This window comes from Acartia tonsa, chromosome 5 (assembly GCF_053477335.1).
Source record: "Acartia tonsa isolate MP-2025a chromosome 5, ASM5347733v1, whole genome shotgun sequence".
In the NCBI taxonomy this organism is placed as follows: domain Eukaryota; kingdom Metazoa; phylum Arthropoda; class Copepoda; order Calanoida; family Acartiidae; genus Acartia; species Acartia tonsa.
The window spans coordinates 53704048-53730026 of NC_137264.1; the positions used below are offsets into that span (position 1 = coordinate 53704048).

General features: G+C 33.8%; 1 protein-coding gene across 1 annotated transcript; it reads right to left on the reverse strand.

Annotated features, from left to right (window-relative positions):
- Positions 1-692: 692 nt before the first annotated feature.
- On the reverse strand, positions 693-6310 carry LOC145319851 (protein dpy-30 homolog). Its single transcript, XM_080162252.1, has 6 exons — positions 6241-6310; positions 4903-4929; positions 3571-3641; positions 2856-2922; positions 2420-2487; positions 693-1404 (listed from the first exon to the last, which is right to left on the reverse strand). Exons 1-6 carry the CDS (start codon positions 6301-6303, stop codon positions 1371-1373), a joined length of 330 nt encoding a protein of 109 aa, XP_080018378.1. The 5' UTR covers positions 6304-6310; the 3' UTR covers positions 693-1370.
- Between the last annotated feature and the right edge of the window lie 19669 nt (positions 6311-25979).

Here is a 25979-nt window from a genome sequence, read left to right on the forward strand (position 1 = left end):
TAGGTATACCAATATATTAGGTAATCCAACCTATTAAGCCTAACAAAGTGAAAAAGATTTACTAGAAAAGAGGGAGATTATTCACACGATTTTTAAAAATTATTTTATAACTTTTTTTCGACTAATGGGTTAGTAAACAATTGTCCACAGACACAAAAATATTATATTATCCGTGTCTTAATAGAAAATAATATTTACTAATATTTTTTGTGAATATTCCCTCTTTAAATTAATGGCTGTGATGAACTTTATACAAAATGCATTTTTGTAAAAAAAACTTGCGCCATTTAATTTTTCTAAAAATTAAAAATGATCACCCATGAAATAAAATTTGAATGTAAAGTTATTCAGTTACTGTTTTCAATTTTGATCATGTTAAGTGATTATTTAAAATAATACAGTTGTATTCAAAATTATTTTTTGGTAGGGTGGGAGGGGAAAATGGAGCTTGAATTAATCTGCACTTCTTTCTTCCAAACAATAATAATAAGCGATGAAAAGCAAAATAAATTTTACGCGTAAGATTGGGTGTTAGATTAGTTTGGATCTAGTAAAAGTTTAATTGGTGGGTTAACAACAAGAGGTAGATTCTTAAAAAACTTTAGCTCACAAAAATTAGTGAGGCTCGCAAAAAAAATTTGTAAAAAATCCTCCCAAATCGCCTAAAAAATCTACAAAAATTAAATAAAATCTTATAAGGGTTATTAACATAAGATTTTATTTCATTTTTGTAAATTTTTCATGCGATTTTGGAGGATTTTTCACAAAAATTTAGGTTTTTAAGAATCCACCTCAGAAATAGTGGATATAGAAAACGTGAATATTGTGACAAGAGATTTTTTTGTCAACTTATGTTGCTAATTAAGTCCTCAGATATTGGTCAATACGTTCTTCCAAGGTCAGGAGATTGGTAGGGTTATTAGTCATAAGGGGGATGGGGGGTTTATTATATTAGCCAGCTGTAAGAAACATTTTATCAAGGTATACACAACATCCACTTATTCTATATCCATTCCAGAAATACACAAAATTCAAATTGATTATCACAAAGTATTATAAACAGCTTTCCGCGGAATTAAAAATGTACAATTATAAGATTGAAACCAGTTTTGTTAGCCCTGATGTGTTTTTATAGTTTTAATAGAATAATTTACATTTTTAATTCGTACAAAACTGGATATAATACGACACGATACATGATTTTCAGTATGGTTTAGAACCAGTTCTAATCCAGTGGATATTAATTGGTTTCAAAGCCAGAGTGGAAAGTCTCTTCTAATCCTGAGGGTATGTATTGGGATCATCAAAATGTATAACTTGTATAAAATGAAGATGATGTATTTGTGATTATGTGATATTTCTGTTCTTATTTATCCATGATCGGTCTCATATTCCTTCTTATGCCTGAAATAGTTATTTATAGCATACTAGGTATTATAGACAGCGTTCCGCAGATAGTGAATAGAAAATTGCAGTTTAGTTGTCACCGAGGACCAGGGCCAACGAATCTGGCATTCTACATCTGTTAAAAGCCATACTGGAATAGTTATTTCTTTCATCGTATTATAAACCGCTTTCCGCGGATATAGAATGTACAATTATAAGATTAAAACCAGTTTTTTAGCCCCGAGGTGCCGAAGGCACGGCCAAAAAAAACTGGTTTTAATCTTATGATTGTACATTTTTATATTCGTAGAAAGCTGGATATAATACGATGCTAGACATAGTTTTTTCGTATGGATGAGAACCGGTTCCTATCCACCGGATTCGAATGAATACGAGAAAATATGATTAATAGTCTAGCTAGAGACAAAATAATAAGCGACAAAAAAAACCAAATTTGTTTTGGTGGTTTCCCTTATATTGCATAAGATATAGACCACAAATATTTTTTGCTGAGAAGAAAATTATTTTTATATTTATGTTTAGGTTAGGTTAGATTAGGTCAGATTTAGAAGAGCCTAGCTAGCATGAATTGGGCCCCGTAGCTGGTGCTAAGAAAATTCAAATAAGGTAGACGGTGGTCAAGAAATTGATTTGAGTGAAAAAATAGTTAATTTGTAACCATTATTTGATAAAAACAAAGAGGAAGTGGACATTGGACTGTAAATTATACTGGTACCCAAAGTTTAAAAAAAACGATATCATAATAGTTTGCTGTAAAAACGTTTGGAATTTTTTATTGAATCTTGAAAAATCAAATCTTTAAGCTCTCTCTCTCTATTAATTAATATGCAGCAAAAATGGATTAAAGATAGTTTGCTTTTCTTCTAGGAAGGCCGTACCAACAAAAGCGAAATAATTAAATAAATAGTTGTATACTCTGTTAAGGTTTCGCGAATGCCGCGCTTGTTTCGACATGTCTAGAAAATTGTCGAAAAAACGCGGCATTTTTATAAAAACCCATCTCTGTGTTCACCTGACAAGATAAGCTGCTAGATATTCGATAGGATCCTTTGGTCTTTCTCGAGCTAAACTTGACAAGCCCTAGATATAAATACATCATGTCAATTTTTAGTTGATAAAATTACAGCAAAAGGAAACCTAGAGAAGTTGTATTGATTCCCATGACGATTGGGTTTACAATGTTTTGATATTTCAATGTTAACAGACACTAAGATACCTATGAGGACTATGTTTTTATTGTATTTTTCAATATTTTCAAAAACATTTGGGAGAGAAAAGTATCACAACTGAAAAATATTAAGAAAAAATCCTCCAATGAAAAGTGGAACAGCTGTCAAATCCAAATACTGTATTTTTTATTATTTATATATATATTTGTATATATTTATTATTCTAAAACTGTTATATTCAGATTCTGTCAAGTTTTTACAGTAGTTACTTAATTTTACCTGTAGCAAAATTGGAACAACTGTTTGATCAAGATACTGTCGAGTGGGTAGGTTTGATAATTCATTTCTAAAAAACAAGAAAAGATTTCAAAAAGTAATAAAAAATAAATACAATCGAATACAAAGGGCAAAGGCGTCCAAGCTTTTTCATTGAAAAATTCAAAATTAAAATTTTCTTTAAATTCATTTGGGGGAGGAGGGGAGGGGGGGGGTAATCTTTATGTAATATAGGCAAGGACGTCCAAGCTTAAAAGATTTTTTTTTTTTGGGGGGGGGATTAAAAATTCAAACTTCAAAATTTTGGGGTTAAACACCCTTTTACTTACCTACCCCCCCCCACCCATTGGACGTCCTAGAAATGGGGGATGGGTTGAAAATAATTTCCTCCAGCTGCAAAAAAAAGTAGATAATAGTTATTTCTTGCATCGTATTATAAACCGCTTTCCGCGGATATAGAATGTACAATTATTAGATTAAAACCGGTTTTTTTAGCCCCGAGGTGCCGAAGGCACGTGATGTAATAATTAAGTAGCTTCCACGAGAATTGCGGGTCAGCTTGTAATGTAACAGAATAAGAATACAATCAGCTGTGCACGAAGCAATGTAAGATTGGCCAAAGGATTCTCAATTCCAGTCTCCATGTGCACCTGAGTCCTAACTTCAGAGAATCAGGGCTACAACAACAACAACAACGTGGTTATGAAACTTTGGGTACCTGCTCTTTTTACTGACAGATCCTGATGAGCCTGTGTCTTCATGGTCCAGAGATCTTTTATTACTTGAACTCTAAAATAAGAACAACACTATTGGTAAAAATATTCAGACTCCTATCTTACAACACAGGGATCTAAAGGGTTTAGACAATGGCCTATAAATTGATGTATATGCCCAAGGATGATTCACAAAATTACCCCTTCTTTAAAGTACAATTAGTGGTTCATTTGTTTGGACACTCAACTTAATGAACCCAATTGGTAAGACAACGAATAGAAATAGGTTATTATAAAACTTTGGGGACCAGTGCAATAAACAGCCCAATGTCCACTTGCTCCCTGTGTCTTACATACATACTTAGATGAGTTATAACAAGGATTGCAACATCCATAAAAGCGAAGCACTGAAACGGTAGGACAAACGGACATTAACACTTAATGTCAGAACTGAATAATCAGAATATAATGTATAAGAGTCGAAGCAAAATTGTGAGTAAATTTGTTTTAAAACTGCTTGATACAGGATAATGTTTATGAACATACTTACATTTTTAGGACTTGATTATAGAGTTGCTTCACTTATAACATTATACTTTGTTGTCCCAGGAATCAACATATCAAAAATCAGATCAATCGGATGATTAGATCACATAAAAATTTGTTGCTAAAAATTTAAAAAATCAACATGTTTAAAATAGACGTACGGACATTCTGGTAATGATTATAGAGTTGCTACGCTTTCTAAATTGTACCTAACTACTACAGGAATCATCATGCAAAGTTTGGAATCGATAGGACAATTCTAACCTGGTTGAATTAACAAAAAAGCTATCCGTTTGTGACGGACGTACGGACCGACCCTAATTATAGAAAAGCTTCGCTTTTAAAAACCCACGTTATTTTCAAAACCGGCTTATGCAATATGCATATTCTGTTCGACTAATACACAGCTGCAATTGGATAAAATATTCTCATTGATTATAGGATTCCTCAAAAAAAAATATTAATTAACAGACCCCTATCTTACGTAGCAGCTAAGTAAATTCTATTTTATTAACCTGACATACATTAATGGGATTATTTTAATTTATTTCCTGAGTGTAAAATGTTTAATTTAGAAGCTTGTAGATGTTAGCAATATTAGTCATTATCGCATCGTATTATTAACAGCTTTCCGCGGATATAAAAATTCACAATTATAAGATTAGAAACAGTTTTTTAGCCCAGAGATGCCGAAAACTAGTTTTGATACGATGCTTTATATAATTTTTTCCGTATGGCTGAGTGCCGGATATGAATCGGTTTCGAAGCCATACTGGAAAGTAAATTAATACCTGGTGGTGGTCTAATCCAGAGCTGGATCCTGTTATAAAAATTCATCTTCATACTTTTTAATTTTAAATTAATTTAAATTTGTTCATGTTATTTATTCCAGGGATAAGACAATGGCCGATAAATTGATGTACATCCCCAATGATGATACACAAAATTATCCCTTTTGTAGATTAATTATAGTAGTTGGAACGTTTGGGCTATCAACTAAATGAACCAACATATCAAAATATAATATCAAATCAAGTTTACAAGGTTGTTAAGCCAATGAATAAGAAAACCATATTAAAAGACTTTGGGGACTATTACAATAAGCAGTCTGTTTATTGAAATAGTCCCCAAAGCTTTAGATAAAAACTTTGGAGATTTTATTGAATTTGATTAATTGGTTCATTAATTTAAGTGTCCAAACGTTTTAACCAAATATTGTAATCTACAGAAGGTTTAATTTTGTATATCATCCTTAGGGATGTACATTAATTTATCGGTCATTATATTATCCCTTTAGATCCCTGTGATGAAATATATGTAGGTTAATCTTTCCCCATGAAAATAAACAAGGACAATCTATAATACAAAGTAGAACGATGTTTGTCTGTCTGTTTGTTTGTCTGTCTGTCTGTTTGTAACAAAAGATCTCGCTAACCGCTGAACCGATCGGGTTCTCCTTTATAGGGTAGCTTCTCATAGGTCCCGGGAAGGTTTATAACTAGAGGAAATAAGTTAAATACAAGGGCAAACAATCAAACAAAAAAAAGCAAGCAATGAAAGAAAGAGAGTTTTTAAACTTAAAGGACAAACAGACATGATCATTTATAGAGTAGTTTCGCTACTTTTAAAAAGGCTGAAATATTGATTTGGTTTAATTTAATGACATGTCATGTGACGTTACACGCACACACCACACACACGCACAGCAGTATGAAAATTAAGCATTGACGTCACGTGACGTTACACGCACACCACATACACACACACACACACGCACAGCAGTATGAAAATGAAGCATTGACGTCACGTGACGTAACATTCACACCCCACACACACACACGCACAGCAGTATGAAATTGGAACATTGACGTCACGTGACGTTACACGCACACACCACACACACGCACAGCAGTATGAAAATGAAGCATTGACGTCACGTGACGTTACACGCACACCACATACACACACACACAAACACACGCACAGCAGTATGAAATTGGAACATTGAGGTCACATGACGTTACACGTACGTCACACACACACGCACAGCAGTTTGAAATTGGAACATTGACGTCACGTGACGTAACATTCACTCCCCACACACGCACAGCAGTATGAAGAAGGAGCATTCCTGGGTGTGCAGAGGTGGAGCCCAGCTTGGCTGACCCGTGGTCACCAAGTTCTACACTCATTATGTTTAAATCTAAAACAAGGACAATTATGTATATAACAAGGATGACAACATCCATAAAAGCGAATTACTAAAACAGTAGGACTAAAGGAAATTAACACTTGTATAGTGTCAGAACTTAAAAATCAGAATATAAATGTAAAGAGTCGAAGCAAAATTGTAAAAAAAAATTTAAAAAAGAAAAAAAATCAATATGTTTAAAATGAACGTACGGACATTCTGGTAATGACTATAGAGTTGCTACGCTTTCTAAATTGTACCTAACTACTAACTAATCACGAAAATATTTTCAACCAATTATAATATATTTTTAAAAGCGAAGCTTTTTTTTTATTAGGTTCGGTCCATACGTCCGTCCGTTACAGTTAGCTATTTTTGTTAATCTAAACAGGTTAGAATTGTCCTATAGAGTTCAAACTTTGCATGCTGATTTCTATAACAGTTAGGTACGACTTAGAAAGCGCAGTAGCTCTATAATCGTTACTAGAAAGTCCGTACGTCCATTTTAAACAAGCTACGATTTTACGTTTTTGACAACAAATTTTTATATGTTAAAGTTATCCTATTCATCTGTATTTTTTAATACTGATTCCTATTATAAGGTATAGTGTTATAATATAAGCGAATCATCTCTATAAGCAAGTCCTAAAAACGTCAGCATGTCTTTAAACAGAAACAAGTATTTAATCAGTTTTGCAACAAATTTACTTACAATTTTGTATAGACAAACGCATTACTATTCAGTTTATTCAGTTCTGACACTCAACAAGTGTTAATGTTCGTTTGTCCCTCCATTTCAGAGCTTCGCTTTTATGGATGTTGTCATCCTTGTTTTACTTGCCTCATTTATCATAATTTATCTCATATTTTTGTCGTATTTTTATATTAAATTGATAGTTTTTAATGCACGAGCAGCTGCGCCTCTAGCATCTAGGGACTCTATATTCAAAGGAGAGAAAATTACAGAAAATAGCTTAAAACCATCTTATATCTAAAAATTAACTATGCTAAAACCATCCTAGGACCTATATAAAGCTTCCCTCAAATGGATTTCGGTTCAGTAGTTATCGAAATCTTAAGCTACAGACAAAAACATTACTACTTTATATAATTAAATATGCAGTTGTATAAATGTCTTTTCAATTTAAACAATAAAATGAAAAATTACAGTCATAACACATTTTAAACTAAATTTTATAACCATGTCACTTTCATTTAACTTTATAAATAACTTTATATGACACTTAAAAATACATAAATTATCATAAAAATACATAAATAACAAACTATAGTAGGAAGGAGACTAAAAACTAAAAAGTGTATGTTTTTACTTTTTTCGAGTGAGTCTTACAATTGGGAGGGAAGAAAAAGGGAGAGAGAGAGAGAAATAGAGAGTGGTGAAAAACAGCTGATCAATGCAGTTACACACACACACACACACACTCACACACACACACACACACACAAATACACAGACACTTTTACACGTACAAAACATATCTACTCTGAAACATACATTCAAGGAAGGGTGTGAATGTACTACCACACAAGTAGACCGTAGCGCATCCGCTCGTCGTCGGGGGAGGTGATAGGTTCGAATCTCGGCTTAATACCACGTCATAACTTAAGACGTTAAAAATGAAATTCTATGCTGCTACTATGTCAGGTGTGCAACGTTGATAGTTACATTAGGGTGAATGACTTGGGCCAAAACAGGCGCAACTCATTACCATGCACTGAGACAAAAGTCGTGCAATCAAAGAGTTGGTTGTGTGATGGGTGTTACTTAATATCCCAGAAAAATAGACATTTACCTCCCTTAATCATCCTTGGTTGTTGGACCTGGCGTTTATATTTCCATTTTTTCTTTGCTTTACTCTTCTCGTTAAACACCCTTTTTTACTTTTTTTAATGCTTTTTTTTGCTAATATTGAACATAAAATATGCAGAATTGCATGCACATCCTATTTTATGCATATCCTATTAAATTATACAGTAACTAGTGGCTGCGCCCCTAGTATTTAGGGGCTCTATATTCGGAGGAAATAGCTTAAAACTATACCCAGACTTACTTATAGAAATGAAATAGCCTAAAACCATCTCAGGACCTGTAAGAAGATTTACTGTAAAGGAGAACCATATCGGTACAGCGGTTAGTGAGATTCTTCGCTACAGACAAAAAAAGCTAACTACTTTACATAATAGGATAAGCTTTTTTTCCCTGTAATGAAGGATCTCACTAACCGCTGAATCGATTTAGTTCTCCTTTTCAAGGGATCTTCAAATATGCCCTAGGATAGTTTTAGGCTATTTTATTTCCGAATTTTTTTTTTTGCCATTTCCTAGCTCTTGAAATACAGATCCTCTTGATGCTAATGGCGTAGCCGCTAGTAAGTACTAAAGTGCTTTGTACTAGAATATCAAATTAAGGTTTAATGACCTTGTTTCAGACATAATTATTATATTTAATTGTTTATTTAGTAACATACAAATTAAATTTTTGATAAAATTTATCAAATAAGAAAATTAAGACGTCTCTCTCGATCAGTCCTTCCCAAGCATTTTGAAAAATTTCTAATTTTTTGTGGTCTTTTATTAAACACAAACATAAACATATTTATTTGGGCATAAAAAATTAGTCATAAAATCAAAAAAATAAAATAAAATGAAATTAAAATTACTATAACAATAAACAACCTAAATCATAATCAGTTCTGCCTTGTAACCATGAATATTGAATTTAGTTAATTGAGTTGAGTGTCCAAACTTTAATCAACTAATTGTAATCAACCAAAGGGGTAATTATGTGTTTCAGCATTGGGGATGTACATCAATTTATCGTCCATTATCTTATCCCTTTTGATCCCTGACTGACTCATGACACTTTCTCCTAAGGTGCACTTAGAATCTCTAATACAAAGTAGAAAATTGTCTCTCAGTCTGAAGCTTAAGATCTCGGTAACCGCTACCGATTTGGTTCTACTCTTTAGGAAATATACCCACTGGTCCTGTGTTAGTTTAAGACTATTTTTTTGGGAGGGAGGGGGGGAGACTCCCTGACGAACAAAAAAAATATTATCCCCCCCCCCTTCAAAAAAATCTTTTTCTTTTTGTAAGCAAAAATAAATAAGGGGGGTGGACTCGTGGAGAACCCCCAAAGAATACTTGGGCGAAAAATATTCCCCACTCATTTTTTTCTCTCGTTTTTTTAGATTATGAATGTATCCTTATAATAAAGTAACAGGATGTTTGTTTGTTTCGAAGGATTTCGCTATTCACTGAACTGATCGGGTTCTCCTTAACAGGGTAGCTTCTCCTAGGTCCCGGGAAAGTTAATAACTATTTCGAGGGAGGGTACCACCACCTTCCCCAGAGAAATCGACAAAATAAAAAAAAACTGCGAACATTTACAAACATTTATAAACATAACTAACACCATCTAGCGTCGAAAAAAATATTTATGGAAAATAGCTTATTTTAAATCGATTGAAAAGAAACAATTTTACGTGTCCCTAGAGGCCTCTATGGGCGTATCCGCTAGTATTCTTTATAGGAGGGGGACTCCCCAATAACTCTCGGGCCTTTGCTAGGGGCGAAACAGCTAGTAAAAATAAAATTCATGTTTTTTTTTGTTTTTATGTTTGTACAAAGCTATAGCTAAATGTTTTATCTCTACACATACAGAGCTGATAGTATATTTGAATAAACAAAACTTATTTGAACTAGCAAGGTTTATGAAAACAGTAAAAGTGTCTGACTATGACGTCAGAAAAAATTAACAATTAACCAATGAGAGGCCGCTATATATTTTACCAAGTGAATACTGGCTTCTCATTGGTTAATTGTTAATTTTTTCTGAGGTCATAGTCAGACACTTTTACTGTTTTCAGGTTTATAACATTTAAACAAGTATGAAAAAATGCATAAAAGCATTGATTACTATTAGCCAGTCAAAGTAACTATCACTTATAAAAAATAATTCAATTGTATATGAGTATATTATTGTAATTAAACATTAATATTAATAAATACTAGTGGCTACGCGGCTTTAGAGGCCTCTAGGGGCAAGTAATATGTTGTCTTTTCCATCTATATGAAGATCAGCTGTTAACCAAAAGATATTTTTTGCCTCTAGATGGAGTTAGTTATGTCTTTTTTTGCGATTGCTCTTGGAAGGGTGGTGGTAACCTCCCCCAAAATAGTTATTAACTTTCCTAGGACCTATAAGAAGATTCACTGTAAAGGAGAAACATTCCGGTCTGGCGGTTCACGAGATCCTTCGCTACAGACAGAAAAAAGCTTACTACTTTATATAATCCTAAAGTAACAGAATGTTTGTCTGTTTGTGTATCTGTACCGAAGGATCTCGCTAACCGCTGAACCGATCGGGTTCCCCTTAACAGGGTAGCTTCTCATAGGTCCCTGGAAGGTTTATAACTATTTGCTTGGGGGTGGGACACCCCCAACCCCCCCCCCCCAAAAAAAAAGAAAAATGCCCCCCCCCAAAAAAAAAAAAAAATTTCCACCCCACAAAATATTCTTTTAAAATTTTTCTTATAAAATCTAAAATAAGAAATTGGGTTATCAAATTCGACTCCCCCCTCCTCAAGTGCCCTTAGAGGCCTCTAGGGGGCGTAGCCGCTAGTAGGATATATTTTATCTAGACAAAAATATATGTAGCAATATAACTTAAGAAAATTCATAATGTTTATGGGGTGGAAAATTTAATTTGTAATCTGAGCTGGATCTTTAAATCATTTAGTGTTGCCCACTGCCCACTGTCAGTGCTGTCAATATAACATGGATCTTTAAATCAAAATGGCAGCATGGTGAGCCGGATAACACTTTGAAAATACCCAGCGGCGGCTCAGTGGCAGTAATCATTTTGCGTTGCCAGTGAGCCGGTGGGTGTTTTCAAAGTGTTTACCGACTCACAACTGCCATTTTGATTTAAAGATCGCTATTAGGTGAGCCACTTTCAAAATCGGCTCACTAGAGGCATCGGCAGTGGCACCATTGTGATTTAAAGATCCAGCTCAGTGAATAGAATATTTACTATAATTTTCTCGTATTCATTCGAAACTGGTGGATAGGAACCAGTTCTCATCCATACCAAAAAACTATGTCTAGCATCGTATTATATCCAGCTTTCTATGAATATAAAATGTACAATCATAAGATTAAAACCATTTTTTTAGCGCCAAGGTGCCCGAGGCACGGGCTAAGAAACTGGTTTTAATCTTATAATTGTACATTCTATATCTGCGGATAGCTGTTTATAATACGATGAAGAAATAACTATTCTCATATAATAAAATAAAATTAAATGAAAACTGCTAAAAAAATGAAATGTTCAAAAATAGAGTTGATCTGCTCTCTTAATTGTACCTGACTGTTACAGGAATCAAAATCCAAAGACAGGTTTTTTCCCCAATATTTAACCGGTTAAAACCGGACTTTTCTGCCAACCATGATATGAGATGGACGGACTGGCCCTGAAAAAAGAAAAGCTTGACGTTTTAAAAATACAAAATGTTTCTTATCTTACATAATGATAACAAATTTAACTATGACAATTTTTATGTAGTTAATCTTTTTTATTAAAAAACTAAACACCAATAATGGCATGTGATACACTGAAAAATATTTTTAAAGCTTTCTTAAACATCGGCTTACCGATCTTAGATGTTCTTACAGATTTGAACTTCACAGTGGGACTTTACAGAAGTGGAGACATCAAGTTCTGCTTAGTATCAGGAATCTTTATTTCTCTTCAAAAGTTAGATTTTTTAAAATGTTACATTTTTATAATTTTCTTATCCAATTGACCTAAAAATCTAAAGCATTTATTATTACCATAAAGCTTTCAACCATAATTTCACTCGCCTGTGCATCTTATTTCTGAAAAATAAACAATAGTAAAAAGGTGAATTTTGTAGTACAGTAGTGATTTAGGTTAGGTTAAGTTGGTAAATGGTACCCTCTCAGTGTTACTGTTAATGCCCCATGCATGATGCATGATGAAAATAAATAAAGAGGGAGTAAAAAGCACTTCACCTTTTACGTCGTTTTAACTTTTTCATGGGTGGATCACTTCATTTATTTTTCCTGAAAATATGTCAGGGGGGAGGATTTGACTGGTTGATTATAGGAAAAGCACCCTACAATTTGATAAAATGTAGAGAAATAATGATATTGTTATCACAGTTTGTATACTGATTCTACCCATCATTTTCAACCTTCTCCAAATATGGAGAGATTCAGCCCGCAGATGTGTTCGTAAAGAATATATAATGGCAGGACTGAATCAGATGTACATTCCCCTTCTTGGATATCAGACCATTAGGAACCCTGATGAGAAACTGGTTGAGAAATATTGGACCCTAAAAGTAAGTTCTAAACTCTGAATTGTCATATTTATTGGTACTAACCAGGGAGGAAGGGAGGGGACAATTGGCAATTATTTCAATTTAAGAGTTTTCGCTAAAAGACCATGAAAACAAGATTTATCCAGAAAATTTGAAGAAAATCCTTAAGAACTTCTTCATCCCTTCTCCTATATTATTAACTTCCACAAAAATTCAAGATATCGCAGAGGGTCCTTAGAGTGTTTATTACACAAATATCACAGTATAGTTTCCAGACATGAAATGTCATTTTCTTGGAAAAAAATATTTGTTAGGACCAGCCGAAATAATTTAACACTTTTTGTCTGCTAGAAATTGTGGTTATTGTTTTTTTATGTTTATCTGCTAGATTTATAACAAATTCCACGGAAATTGTGCGCCAGTACCCAAAGTCACCTAATTCAGCCTTAATCCTTCACGAACACTTTAAGCTGGTTTTAGACCCTGAAATATTGAATATTCGATCTATTGTCCTCTCCCTTCCTCCCTGGGTACTAACCCCATCATTAATTGGGTGGGGGTGTTTGCATTGAACACTCCCTTTTAAATTGCATTGTTTATTTTCTGTATATAAAATCAATACTATTACTAATTGATGGATAAATTAGACACATGTGTGATTTGGATTCTTTTAATATCCATATCCTGGCAGGCAATCAATGGCAGCAAACATGTCAGGGTTAATCAGATAAAAATCAAAAATATTCTTTGACTTCATAAAAGCATTCAGAATGACCAAAATTCAAAAATATCCCACAATTGTTCAAATTCATACAAACCAAGTCAATTACACTTTCCAGGTATGATTCTGCTGGTTCTGGTCATAAAAATATTAATAAATAGTGTATTAATCTAGATTTAAGTATCAAAGAATGTATTGTGTTTAGAAGTCATTCAATGTTAATTCATTGATACCGGGAGATAAGGACTTGCAGGTTCATACCTGGAATTGACTTGGACACTTATGTTTTATATTGTTTTCCAATAATACAGAAAAATTCTAGTATTTTGGTCATGCTTTGTTTGAGTTGAAAAAATATTAGCAATTTTACCTGAGCTGGAACTTTGAATGTGTAGCCGTTGCTGTAGCCGTAGTTGTAGTTGTAGCCGCATTAATGTATAATGCTGATTTAAAGATCGCTATTAGGTTTGTGGCTATACCTCTGGCTACGGCTACGGCAAAGGCTACACATTTAAAGATCCAGCACTGGATGACCTATGCCAGCCAAATCTCAAATGTGTCTAATTTCTTCATTAATAAAAGTCAAATAGTAGACTTCTTACACACTGAAAATAACAAGGAAAAAAGTTAAAATGGAGGTGAGTGGGAGAGGTAATTAATCAATGCCCCTATTTCCAAAAATTACCAAAAAATGCGGAGTGGCCTATACCTTGTGGGGCCTATGTATGCAGAGCCCTAACCCAATATAACCTAACCTAACCTGACCTAAAGTAAAATACAAAGAAAACAACTGTTCCCCCTTATTTTCATTTTTTAAAATAAGTATGTGAAATACAGTATGTGAAATTGCCAGCTATTTTTATAGAGGGTCTTTCAAGAGTAATGTTTTTTTTAAAAACTTTATTATGCATAGAAAAAACAAATAATTATAAAATCCTTTTTATATTTGGAAAACCAGTTCTGATACATTTATGTTTCAAATATTACAAAATGTATTTCAACAAATTATGCCTTAAAACTGTTTTTTTTTTCAAAGGCCTTATTTTTGAAGATTTATGAATTTAAAGGTTGTGCAAAAATTGCGCACATTTTTAAAATTCAAATTGTGCAGCTTGTGTTACAAAATGTTATGAATACTGTTAGAAACGTCATAATCCTAGTTTTTGGAAATATAAGTACCGTTTTTGCCCTATTTGTAGTTTAGGAGATTCTTAGAAAAATGTGAGAAGAAGGTTGAAAAGTTTAAAGTAAGTTTGAACATTTATCATGTTTCACAGAAATGGTTCTTATATATAAAAAAAACTAGAGTTCACGACGATTCTAACGGTGTATACATAACATTTTTCTACTATTAACACAAGCCGCGAAATTTGAATTTTAAAATGTGCGCATTTTTTGCACAACCTTAAAATCCATAAATCTTCAAAAATATGGAATGGAAAAACCAGTTATTGAAGCATAATTTGTTGAAATAATCATTCTTAGATCTTTGAAACATAAATGTATCAGAACTGGTTTTCCAAATAAAGCATATAATAGTTATTTCTTTCATCGTAATATAAACCGCTTTCCGCGGATATAGAATGTACAAATATAAGATTAAAACTAGTTTTTTTAGCCCCGAGTTGCCGAAGGCACGGGCTAAAAAAACTGGTTTTAATCTTATGATTGTACATTTCTATATTCGTAGAAAGCTGGATATAATACGATGATAGACATAGTTTTTTCGTATGGATGAGATCCGGTTCCTATCCACCGGATTCAAATGAATACGAGAATAGTTATTTCTCGTATCGTATTATAAACGGCTTTCCGCGGATATAGAATGTACAATTATAAGATTAAAACTAGTTTTTTTAGCCCCGAGGTGCCGGAGGCACCGGCTAAAAAACTGGTTTTAATCTTATGATTGTACATTTCTATATTCGTAGAAAACTGGATATAATACGATGCTAGACATAGTTTTTTCGTATGGATAAGAACCGGTTCCTATCCACCGGATTCGAATGAATACGAGAAAGAATTTTATATATATTTTTTTATGCATAATTTAGTTTTTAAAAGAACATTTCTTTTGAAAGACCCTATAGAATTGTATTCTGGGAGGTTTTGTCTTTGTTGCCTGCTATTTAAATTGCATAAAGGCAGAGTGTTGTAATAGTTATTTCTTGCATCGTATTATAAACGGCTTTCCGCGGATATAGAATGTACAATTAAAAGATTAAAACTAGTTTTTTAGCCCTGGTTTTAATCTTTTGATTGTACATTTTTATATTCGTAGAAAGCTGGATATAATACGATGCTAGACATAGTTTTTTCGCATGGATGAGAACCGGTTCCTATCCACCGGATTCGAATGAATACGAGAAAGTAACTTATTATTGTTATATTTCAGATCAACGAAACCTGTGGCGAATCTTTCTACCAGTGTGCTTTCCAAGTTTTTGTACTCGTATACTTAGGTTTGCCTGTGGATAACTGGTCTATTCCCATTGTTAACTATGAAACGCCTATTCCAAACTCCTTCATGAGCTGTTTCAGTATCCTAGTGTCCTTTGCCTCAATATGGTATGCATTTTCGGGCTACAATCTTTTTCTCCTTTATGGCAAAGAGGCTCCATTGCCAGACGTTCTCAAATTTGCAGTATTTAGCCTCCCTTTTCAGATGGTATCTTTTGTGTTGCCTTTACTAATTGTTTGTAACATAATGGAGCAAATGCAAAGATTTAAGTATGTACAAACATATTTTGAAGTGAACAGTACTTTAAGTGATGCCAACTTCACAATTTTCAATGACACTAAAAAGATACTTGAAATGGGATTTGATGATCATGATACTATGATAATAGCATTAACTTATATTTTATTTGCTATTTTAACTCCAGGGTTGATTTTATTCAGTTACAAGTTAATCAGTTTATTTGGAAAGAAATATGAAAGTATTTTGAAACAGAAAAGTAATTACAGATTTGATGCAATTATGTTTGTCAATGTTCTAATTGTTGTATTTATGAAATTCAAACAAAGATACACCTTCAAAGAGTTACAAGTTGTCGTTTTTCTCTGTTCTTGGTTAACACTTTTTACAAGTGGCTTGTTACCTTTGCCTGCATATTTGACATTGAGAACAATACTATTCTTATATCAGAAAAACAAATTTCAAAACAATTTGGAATGTGGTATTGATGAAAATTTTTTTACTCGTGGCTCCTGTCTGAAATTTGGCTTTGATGAATGTAAAGAAATATTTACACCTGCCTCTTGTGAACAAATTTATGCTCAATTGATTAGGTTTCAAACCCTAGATTGGTTTTTACTTGTCAATTTTGCGTTAAGTTTGATTATATCTATCATAATTCTAATTCCCAGCACCAGTGACAAAATTATACACATTTTGTTTAATGCTGACCCTGAAAACCTGAACAACATAGAAATGAACAACCTAGAGGATAATGATGAAACTGAAATCCTTCTTGATGCTGACATAAATACCCAGGCTATTCCAATGATTTATGAAAATGTAAACCAAGAAAACCTAAACAATGAAGAAGGAAACAACCCAGAGGATAACAATGAAACTGATATCCTTATTGATGCTGACACAGATACCCAGCCTATTCCAATGATTTCTCCTAGTAAAAATGTAATCCAAGAAAACCTAAACAGTGAAGAAATGAACAACCCAGAGGATAACAATGAAACTGATATCCTTATTTATGCTGACATAAATACCCAGGCTATTCCAATGATTTCTGAAAATGTAAACCCAGAAAACCCAAACAATGAAGAAGGAAACAACCTAGAGCCTCACAATGAAACTGATATCCTTATTGATGCTGACACAGATACCCAGGCTATTCCTATGATTTATGAAAATGTATTCCAGGAAAATCTAAGCAATGAAGAAATGAACAACCCAGAGGATAACAATGAAACTGATATCCTTATTGATGCTGACACAGATACCCAGGCTATTCCAATGATTTCTCCTAATGAAAATGTAAACCCAGAAAACCCAAACATTGAAGAAATGAACAACCTAGAGGATAATGATGAAACTGAAATCCTTCTTGATCCTGACATAAATACCCAAGCTATTCCAATGATTTCTGAAAATGTAAACCAAGAAAACCTTAACAATGAAGAAGGAAACAACCTAGAGCCTCACAATGAAACTGATATCCTTATTGATGCTGACACATATACCCAGCCTATTCCAATGATTTCTCCTAATGAAAATGTAAACCCAGAAAACCCAAACAATGAAGAAGGAAACAACCTTGAGGATAACAATGAAACTGATATCCTTAATGATGCTGACACATATACCCAGGCTATTCCAATGATTTCTCCTAATGAAAATGTAATCCCAGAAAATCTAAGCAATGAAGAAATGAACAACCCAGAGGATAACAATGAAACTGTTATCCTTCTTGATCCAGACACAAATAGCCAAACTATTCCAATGATTTCTCCTAATGAAAATGTAAACCCAGAAAACCCGAACAATGAAGGAGGAAACAACCGTGAGGCTAACAATGAAACTGAAATCCTTATTGATGCTGACACATATACCCAGCCTATTCCAATGATTACTCCTAGTGAAAATGTAAACCAAGAAAACCTAAACAATGAAAAAGAAAACAACCTAGAGGATAACAATAAAACTGATATCCTTATTGATGCTGACACAGATACCCAGGCTATTCCAATGATTTCTCCTAATGAAAATGTAAACCCAGAAAACCCAAACATTGAAGAAATGAACAACCTAGAGGATAATGATGAAACTGAAATCCTTCTTGATCCTGACATAAATACCCAAGCTATTCCAATGATTTCTGAAAATGTAAACCAAGAAAACCTTAACAATGAAGAAGGAAACAACCTTGAGGCTAACAATGAAACTGATATCCTTATTGATGCTGACACAGATACCCAGGCTATTCCAATGATTTCTCCTAATGAAAATGTAAACCAAGAAAACCTAAACAATGAAGAAGAAAACAACCTAGAGGATAACAATGAAACTGAAATCCTTATTGATGCTGACACAGATACCCAGCCTATTCCGATGATTTCAGCTAGAGAATATTTAGACAACATCACAATAGATGAAGAAACTCTTAAATCTCTTGCTTTTTTAAAAGAAACTCGAGTTTAGTCTACAACCATGAAATCTAACTATATGGTATAAACAAAAAAGACTACAAGCAAAGTTAAAAGTTATTTAAAAACATTAATTAGTGAATAACATTTTGTTTATTGTAAAAAATAGTATTATGGTTATTTTCTTATGTTTTGTGTAATAATATTGTATCAATCATTTTACAAATGTAATCTATATTATACTTCATAATTATATTAATTTATATTTTTATATGCAGAGCTTTTTTACACTTAGGTCTGTCTGTACGTCTTCTATAATGCATTACATGTAACAAATGTTTAATTTTAATAATAACTTTGTTGTTTATTGACGGAATAGTTTATTTGTACCTTTACATTAGAGGTTCAAAATCTTGCAAAATGTAAAGAGCATCTTATGAATTATCATTAATTTAAAACATAGGGGAAAGACAAGATTATAGTTAAACAATCCGCCCTATTCTTTATATAGAACATTTATATAACGTGTCATGACGTTAGAAATGGTATCTACTGCTGCTATGTCAGGTGCGTGGAATGAATAGCTAGTTTGCTTTGGTAATGTTTTGGACCAAAACAGGCACAATTCATTATATGTACATTTAGGACTTCTCAGACAAAGGTCGTGCAATCAAAGGGTTGTTTTTTTAGGCGTAATAAATGCTCATTGGCAGCCAGTCAGGGATCTACAGGTATGAGACAAAGGCCGACAAATTAATGATTCAACACAAAATTATCCCTTCTGTAGATTACAATTAGTGGTTGAAACGTTAGGACACTCAAATGAAGAAAACAACCAATCAAAATTCAATAAAAATCCCTAAAGTTTATAAGCCAACGAATAAAAAAAAATTATTAAGACTTTGGGGACTAGTGTAATAAACAGCCCATTGTCCCCTCCATGCAGCGAGTTGAAAGATTGAACGGAGTCATCCACAAATATGGCAGCTTCATATTGCTGGATTATTTTAGTGTTAAATCCAGTGGCATGCACAGGGTTTTGTCTGGGGGGGGGGGGTGCGTGCACAGGGTTTTGTCTGGGGGGGGGTGCGTGACGCAGGGTTTTGTCTGGGGGGGGGGGTGCGTGCACAGGGTTTTGTCCGGGGGGGGGATGCGTGCACAGGGTTTTGTCTGGGTGGGGGGGTGCGTACACAGGGTTTTGTCTGGGGGGGGGGGTGCGTGCACAGGGTTTTGTCTGGGGGGGGGGATGCGTGCACAGGGTTTTGTTTGGGGGGGGTGCGTGCACAGGGTTTTGTCTGGGGGGGGGGGGGTGCGTGCACAGGGTTTTGTCTGGGGGGGGGGTGCGTGCACAGGGTTTTGTCTGGGGGGGGGGCGTGCACAGGGTTTTGTCTGGGGGGGGGGGGTGTGCGTGCACAGGGTTTTGTCTGGGGGGGGGGTGCGTGCACAGGGTTTTGTCTGGGGGGGGGGATGCGTGCACAGGGTTTTGTTTGGGGGGTTTTATTTGGGGTGAAAATATTGACACCAGTCTTAAACCCAAATCATTGGGTGTGCCAACTTTAATGGGGTATATTACAGACAATAAGTGTTTCAGGGGGGGGGGTGATACACCTCCCTAAAAGTCCACCCTCCATGTAATAAAAATACTCAAAAGTCAAACAATGACGCGGAAATTTTTTTCTCACCTCACTTAAATTCAAGGGGGTGTGAATTTTTTTAGCTTGTCACCCACCTTAGCTGTTTAAGAGGGGTGTTTTAGGGGGTATAGACCCTTGTCATAGAGGTTGTAGAATTCCTAGTGGGGTTATCCAATATCCACAACTCTAAATTTTGCCAGGGGGTGGTTACACCCCCCTTAACCCTCCTTACGATCGCCTCTGGTTACATCAATGACTTAACTTTTAAAGTTTAAGTATAAAACTTGTTAAATCAATTATTTATTTTTCTGACTATTTACAAAGAATATAAAGGATTTCTCCAATACGCATAATAAATCTAAAATAATATTTTGGGGGCAGACAAAAAAAAACTCGTAAATTTTACTATATGTTGCCTCCCAACTACAGCTGAAAGTCATGTTAAGGTTTCTTGATTTTTTTTCTCGAATTAAATGCATTGTTGATATAAGCTGTCATGAATTAGCGAAGCTATTCTATAATTCACTTTGTCTGATCGTCTTTTAAAAGGTTGAAATTTATTTACTTGTATTTGTTAAGGACATTGTTGACTAATATGCATATGCTCTATAAAAATATTTGAACATTGTACTTCATTGTATAAAAATAATAGCTTAATTATAGAAGAAAACAAGGATGACAACATCCATAAAAGAATAATAATAGATTTGGGACAAACTAACAATAAAACTTGTAGAGTGTCAGAATTTGACAGAATATTTATGATACCGTAAAGCAAACTTTCTAAGTTTTAAACCATTTTTTAAAGTTTTAATTTATAGTGAGATCTTAATAATTAAAAACCTTGCTTTGAATAAATACAAAAATTGATTATTAATTTTGCACTTTTTGTGTCCATTGTGAATATGCATAGCAGTGTGATCAATGATAGGCAGTGGTAACTTTCCAAATAAATGTTTTTTTCTTTAAAGTTTTAGATCTTCTGCAGTATCATTTAGAGAGAGAGGAGACAATGTACTGTTTATTACACTAGTCCCCAAAGTTTTATAATTATGTTTTCTTATTTGTTGGCCTAACAACATTGGGGACTTTAGTGAATTGTGGTTGGTTGATTTATTAGGTTTTGTGTTTAAACGTTTGAATCACTTATTTTGCGCTATCACAACCTAAAAAACTTAAAGTTACTGTCGAATTTGATATCAATTTATAGAAAAAGTATATTTTTATTAATAACGATAAATTTTATAGTCATATCAAAATATTATACATTTCTGTTTTGTTTTAAAGAAAACCGCCTCAGTCTGCTTGATCGTTAATAAATATTGGGCAAACTTCAGGCAAGGAAAGGACTAGGAAAGATAAATTAATCTTCACCATAATTATAAAGTGATTATTAAAGTATAAGATGTCGAGGAAAAAAAGATTTGTAGACATGCAATCATGCAATCTAACTAACATAGGTGGATTTTAGGTTAAGTAACATCCAACAGATAACCAGCCCTTTGATTGCAAAAGTCTGAAAAGTCCTAACTGTGCATGGTAATGCGTTGCGCCTATTTATGGATCAAGGCTTTCTCCCTACTCTAACTATTTATATCGTGCATCTGACATAGCTGCAGTAGAAACTAATTTTAACGTCGTTAGTTATTCGAACCACCCCGACGAGCCACGGTCGCGGGTTAAATATTATTAAATTATAAACTATTGTCCTATCCCTGTGTCCCTGGCCAACTAACACTATGACATCACCTCAAAATAAAGGTTATCCTTCACTTTCGCACAAGTATTACATTATTAAATAATCAGAAACGTTAATTAATACAACAGCACAAAGTTAAAGTTTACTTCACTAATATACATAATATAACTAGATGGTCTTAAAAATAGGTCTAGCAGATTTTTTTTCGGTGATTAAAATTTCTGGATTAATTTATCATAATGAATTTCTACACTATATAATTTAACTAAGAAAAGCTTCATCTCAAGAAATGTGACTATTTATAGCTGACTTATAATGCGAACGAGATTAAATAACCATGTCCTTTCGTACCAATTTCTGTACACAATTTTCAACTAATATCATGGCCCAGTTATCCTTCAACTGTTAACCTATTGGCTGATTTAGTGAGTATTTCTCTAGATTAACTCTTTTGTGTCATTTAGACTGAAGAGGGTGCAATGTCCACCGAAATATATTTCAATAATAAATAACTAATAAGTATCAAAGACTTTTTCACTCAGTGAATTTATCTATTGTTTCACTCTAATGACAAAACATCCGCTATGATTTTTTTTCTAATGTGATTTTTTGCAAATATGATATGATATTAATAGAAAGTGATCGTGTCTTACACAATAACGACATATTTTAATGATATTCTGATGATATTATGACTACCCTTTTAGGTTTATATAATGACCATAGTCGAGGAAAGAAAACCCTCCCCTAGTTGGGGATTTTGTTAGGTCAGTTTATGTCTCAGTGAAAAACTACCCACCTTCCTTGTTTTCAATGTATTCTGAGCTAGCTAGAAACATGTAAAAACTACCCAATCCTACTCGGGAATAGTCCTTTTCGTGGCAACGCCCCTCAAGGGGCGATTCGTTGTATATTTAAAATGGCTTTTAATAGGTTATTTTAGGTTAGGTTAGGTGATTGCCCCACAGGGTTAGGCAATTGGCCCCGCAGGGTTAGAACCCCCCGCAGGGTCTAGAAATAGGAAAAGTGTTACTGTGAAAAAAAAAACGAAGAAAAGCCATTTAAGGAGCGTTGCCACAAAAGGGACTATATTCCCTATTTTTTAATTTTTTTTGTAAAAAAAACCGTAGCGCCAGTGTTGACGTAATAATGTGCAGTTCTAATGAATAAATAATATGCTACATTTACGGAAGTAAACGCACACCAAAGAAAAAATATTCTCCAAAGTTTCGACATAACAAACAACCTTGGGTTTTAATATCCCTTTGTGTAATCAATGTTTTGTATATCCTGCAGGTACAGCAGGTACTACAGCCAGCTACAGCGGACCCAGGATAAATGGGATGTAAGCTGCAGAAGCAAGGTTTAGTCAATAAGTTATTCTCATGTTTTGTTAGCAGGAGAGAAGAAAAGTGACTTCAGATTAGTTCTGTACTTCTCACTAGTTACCCTGTCCTAAGTTTTTGCAGTTAACATATTTAAGAATCCTTATATAAAAGTAATAGTAGGTCTATCCGTCTGTTTATGTATGTATGTGTGTATCGAAGGATCTCGCTAACCACTAAACCGATATGTTTCTCCTTTACAATGTAGCTTCTCATATGTACTCAGAAGGTTTATAACTATTTTGAGGGAGGGCAACACCACCCTCTCAAGAGAAATCGAATCTATAAAAAAAAATTAACCCACCCCCCCCCCTAAAAAAGTATATTTTTTTTTCAAAGCGCCTTTTTGATGTCTTTAGGGGTGTAGCCACAAGCTTATATATTCTATGTTAGGTTTCAGACATCCCCTACCCCATACAAAAAAAGATACTTTAAAAATGATGTCTTTTATCTTTTTTTGAAACAATGATGTAAATGTAAATTTTTATTAAGTATTTATCTTAGATTTAAAAATGTCAAAATTAATCATTTTTTACCTAAGTAATTTTATTTAATTCGTTGTCACACTATAATTAGTAATGTTCGTTTGTCTGACCATTTTAGTTTCGCTATACAATGGATAACCAAAATGTTTATGTTTTATTATTATTTCAGATTAAATGTAAAATATACCACATGTGGTCGAGAAAACATGTTTTAAAGAAAACATTTTCAAGTGAAAAAACTGCTGAAGTTAAACACTGTAGTTTACATCTTCAAAATATGAATAGAGACAAAATAGCATTATGTTTAAGTTAAAAACAAATTAACTGTTAGAAAATTAATAATTAATATATTTTTATTTGTCAAGTGCACACTAACAACAAACTTCAAGCTAACATGTCATAAACTTCTAATAAAAGGTAAAAATCATCTTATATACTATAATATACATAATTGTTCATACTAGCAACTGCAACCCCTATCATCTAAGGACCTTTATTCGAAGGGGGCATGAGTCGGACAAAAAAAACCGGCCTAAAACCATCCTAAGGCTTAAATTTCAAAACGAAATAGCATGGGACCACCCTTGGACCTAAGAGTAGCTTTCCTATAATGGAGAATGGCAAGATCTTATTAGTGGAGCAAACAAATAAACTTACTATATTGTATAAAACTACCATTCCACCCCTGGAGGCCTCCAGGGGCACTACTAGGAAGCAGGTGGAGAGTTTGACTTTCAACCAAACTCTTTTTTCGGATGATTACTTTTTTTTTCCTGGGGGCGAGTAAGTGTGACGATACCCTCCCATAAAATTGTTATAAACCGTCCCTATGACAAGCTTCAATATAAAGGAGAACCATATCGGTCAAGGAGATAGCGAGATTTTAATGTACAGACACACAGACATAAAGACAGCATTACATCCTGTTACTTAAATATTATGTAAGGTTTTTCTTATTATTTAAAATCACGAAACCTCTACAGTTGAGGTAGTCGCAAAGTAGCATTCTATATATACTATCGGCTTCGCCCCTAGCCTTTGCCCCAAGAGGTGATAAAAAAAATAAGGCGAAATTCGTAAAAGGACCAGGGAAATGTTCTGCAAAAAAAAGGACCAAGGAAATGTTCTGCAAAAAAAAGGACCAAGGAAATGTTATGCAAAAAAAAGGACCAAGGAAATGTTCTGCCAAAAAAAATGGAGGGAGAATTTTTTTGTTATTGGAGGTTGAGGGTGTTCCACCCCCCAAGAAAAATAGCCTAAAACCACCACAGGACCAGTAGGTATATTCCCTGAAGAGGAGAATCCGATCGGTTCAGTGGTTACCGAGATCTTAAGCTTCATACGGACGGACGGACAGACATCAAGCTACTTTGTATTATACATATATATAGAATGTAGTTTTTACATAGAATTAGATAATTTGACTGTCTGTAAAGATCTCGCTAATTTCACTGAACTGAATGAGTTCTTCATTTCAGGGAAGATATATACAGGTTTTTTAGGAGGTTATTAGGAATGAATATCCTACTTTTGGGTAAAAATATTAGTTGACAAAATCTGAAATAATTCAAAATAAAAATTAACCTATATACTCAGGTATAAGGTATAACCAACAAGCGAAATAAATCTAAAATAATATTGGGAGGCAAATGTAGAGGTCTTAAATTTTACGATATGTTACCCCCTAACGACAGCCGAAAAACACGTAGAGGTTTCGTGATTTTTTCCGAATAATTTTTTTTATTGATATAAGCTGCTATTTACTACCCATAAAGTCCAATAAACTCTTTAAACACTAAATATTTAATAAAAGTTGATTTTTTTAGCACTTATTGATTCAAGGCCTTAGCTACTAAGTATTATCGTCCTTGTTCTAATTTAATAATTTGATGTGTGAGGGGGGGGGGGGGTTGGATTCGGACTTTGAAATATTAAGCACTTAATGTAATTTAATTTACAAATGCATTTAATTTTCATATATAAATGTACTTGCAAATCAGGCAGTAAGGGGAAATTGGGCTGTTTATTATACTAGTCCCAAAAGTTTTATAATTACGTTTTAGCATAACAATTTTGGGAATTTTTATTAAGCTTTTATTGGTTGGTTCCTTAAGTTAAGTGTCCAAGTGTTTCATGCACTAATTGTAATCTGCAGAAGGGGTAATTTTTGTTAATTGAAATAATGGTTTCAAGGGTTTCAAGGTATTCAAGAATTCGAGAGAATTTTTGCAAGGGGAGTAGCATCCCCCCTCCTAATTTTTATAAGGGTCAAGTTA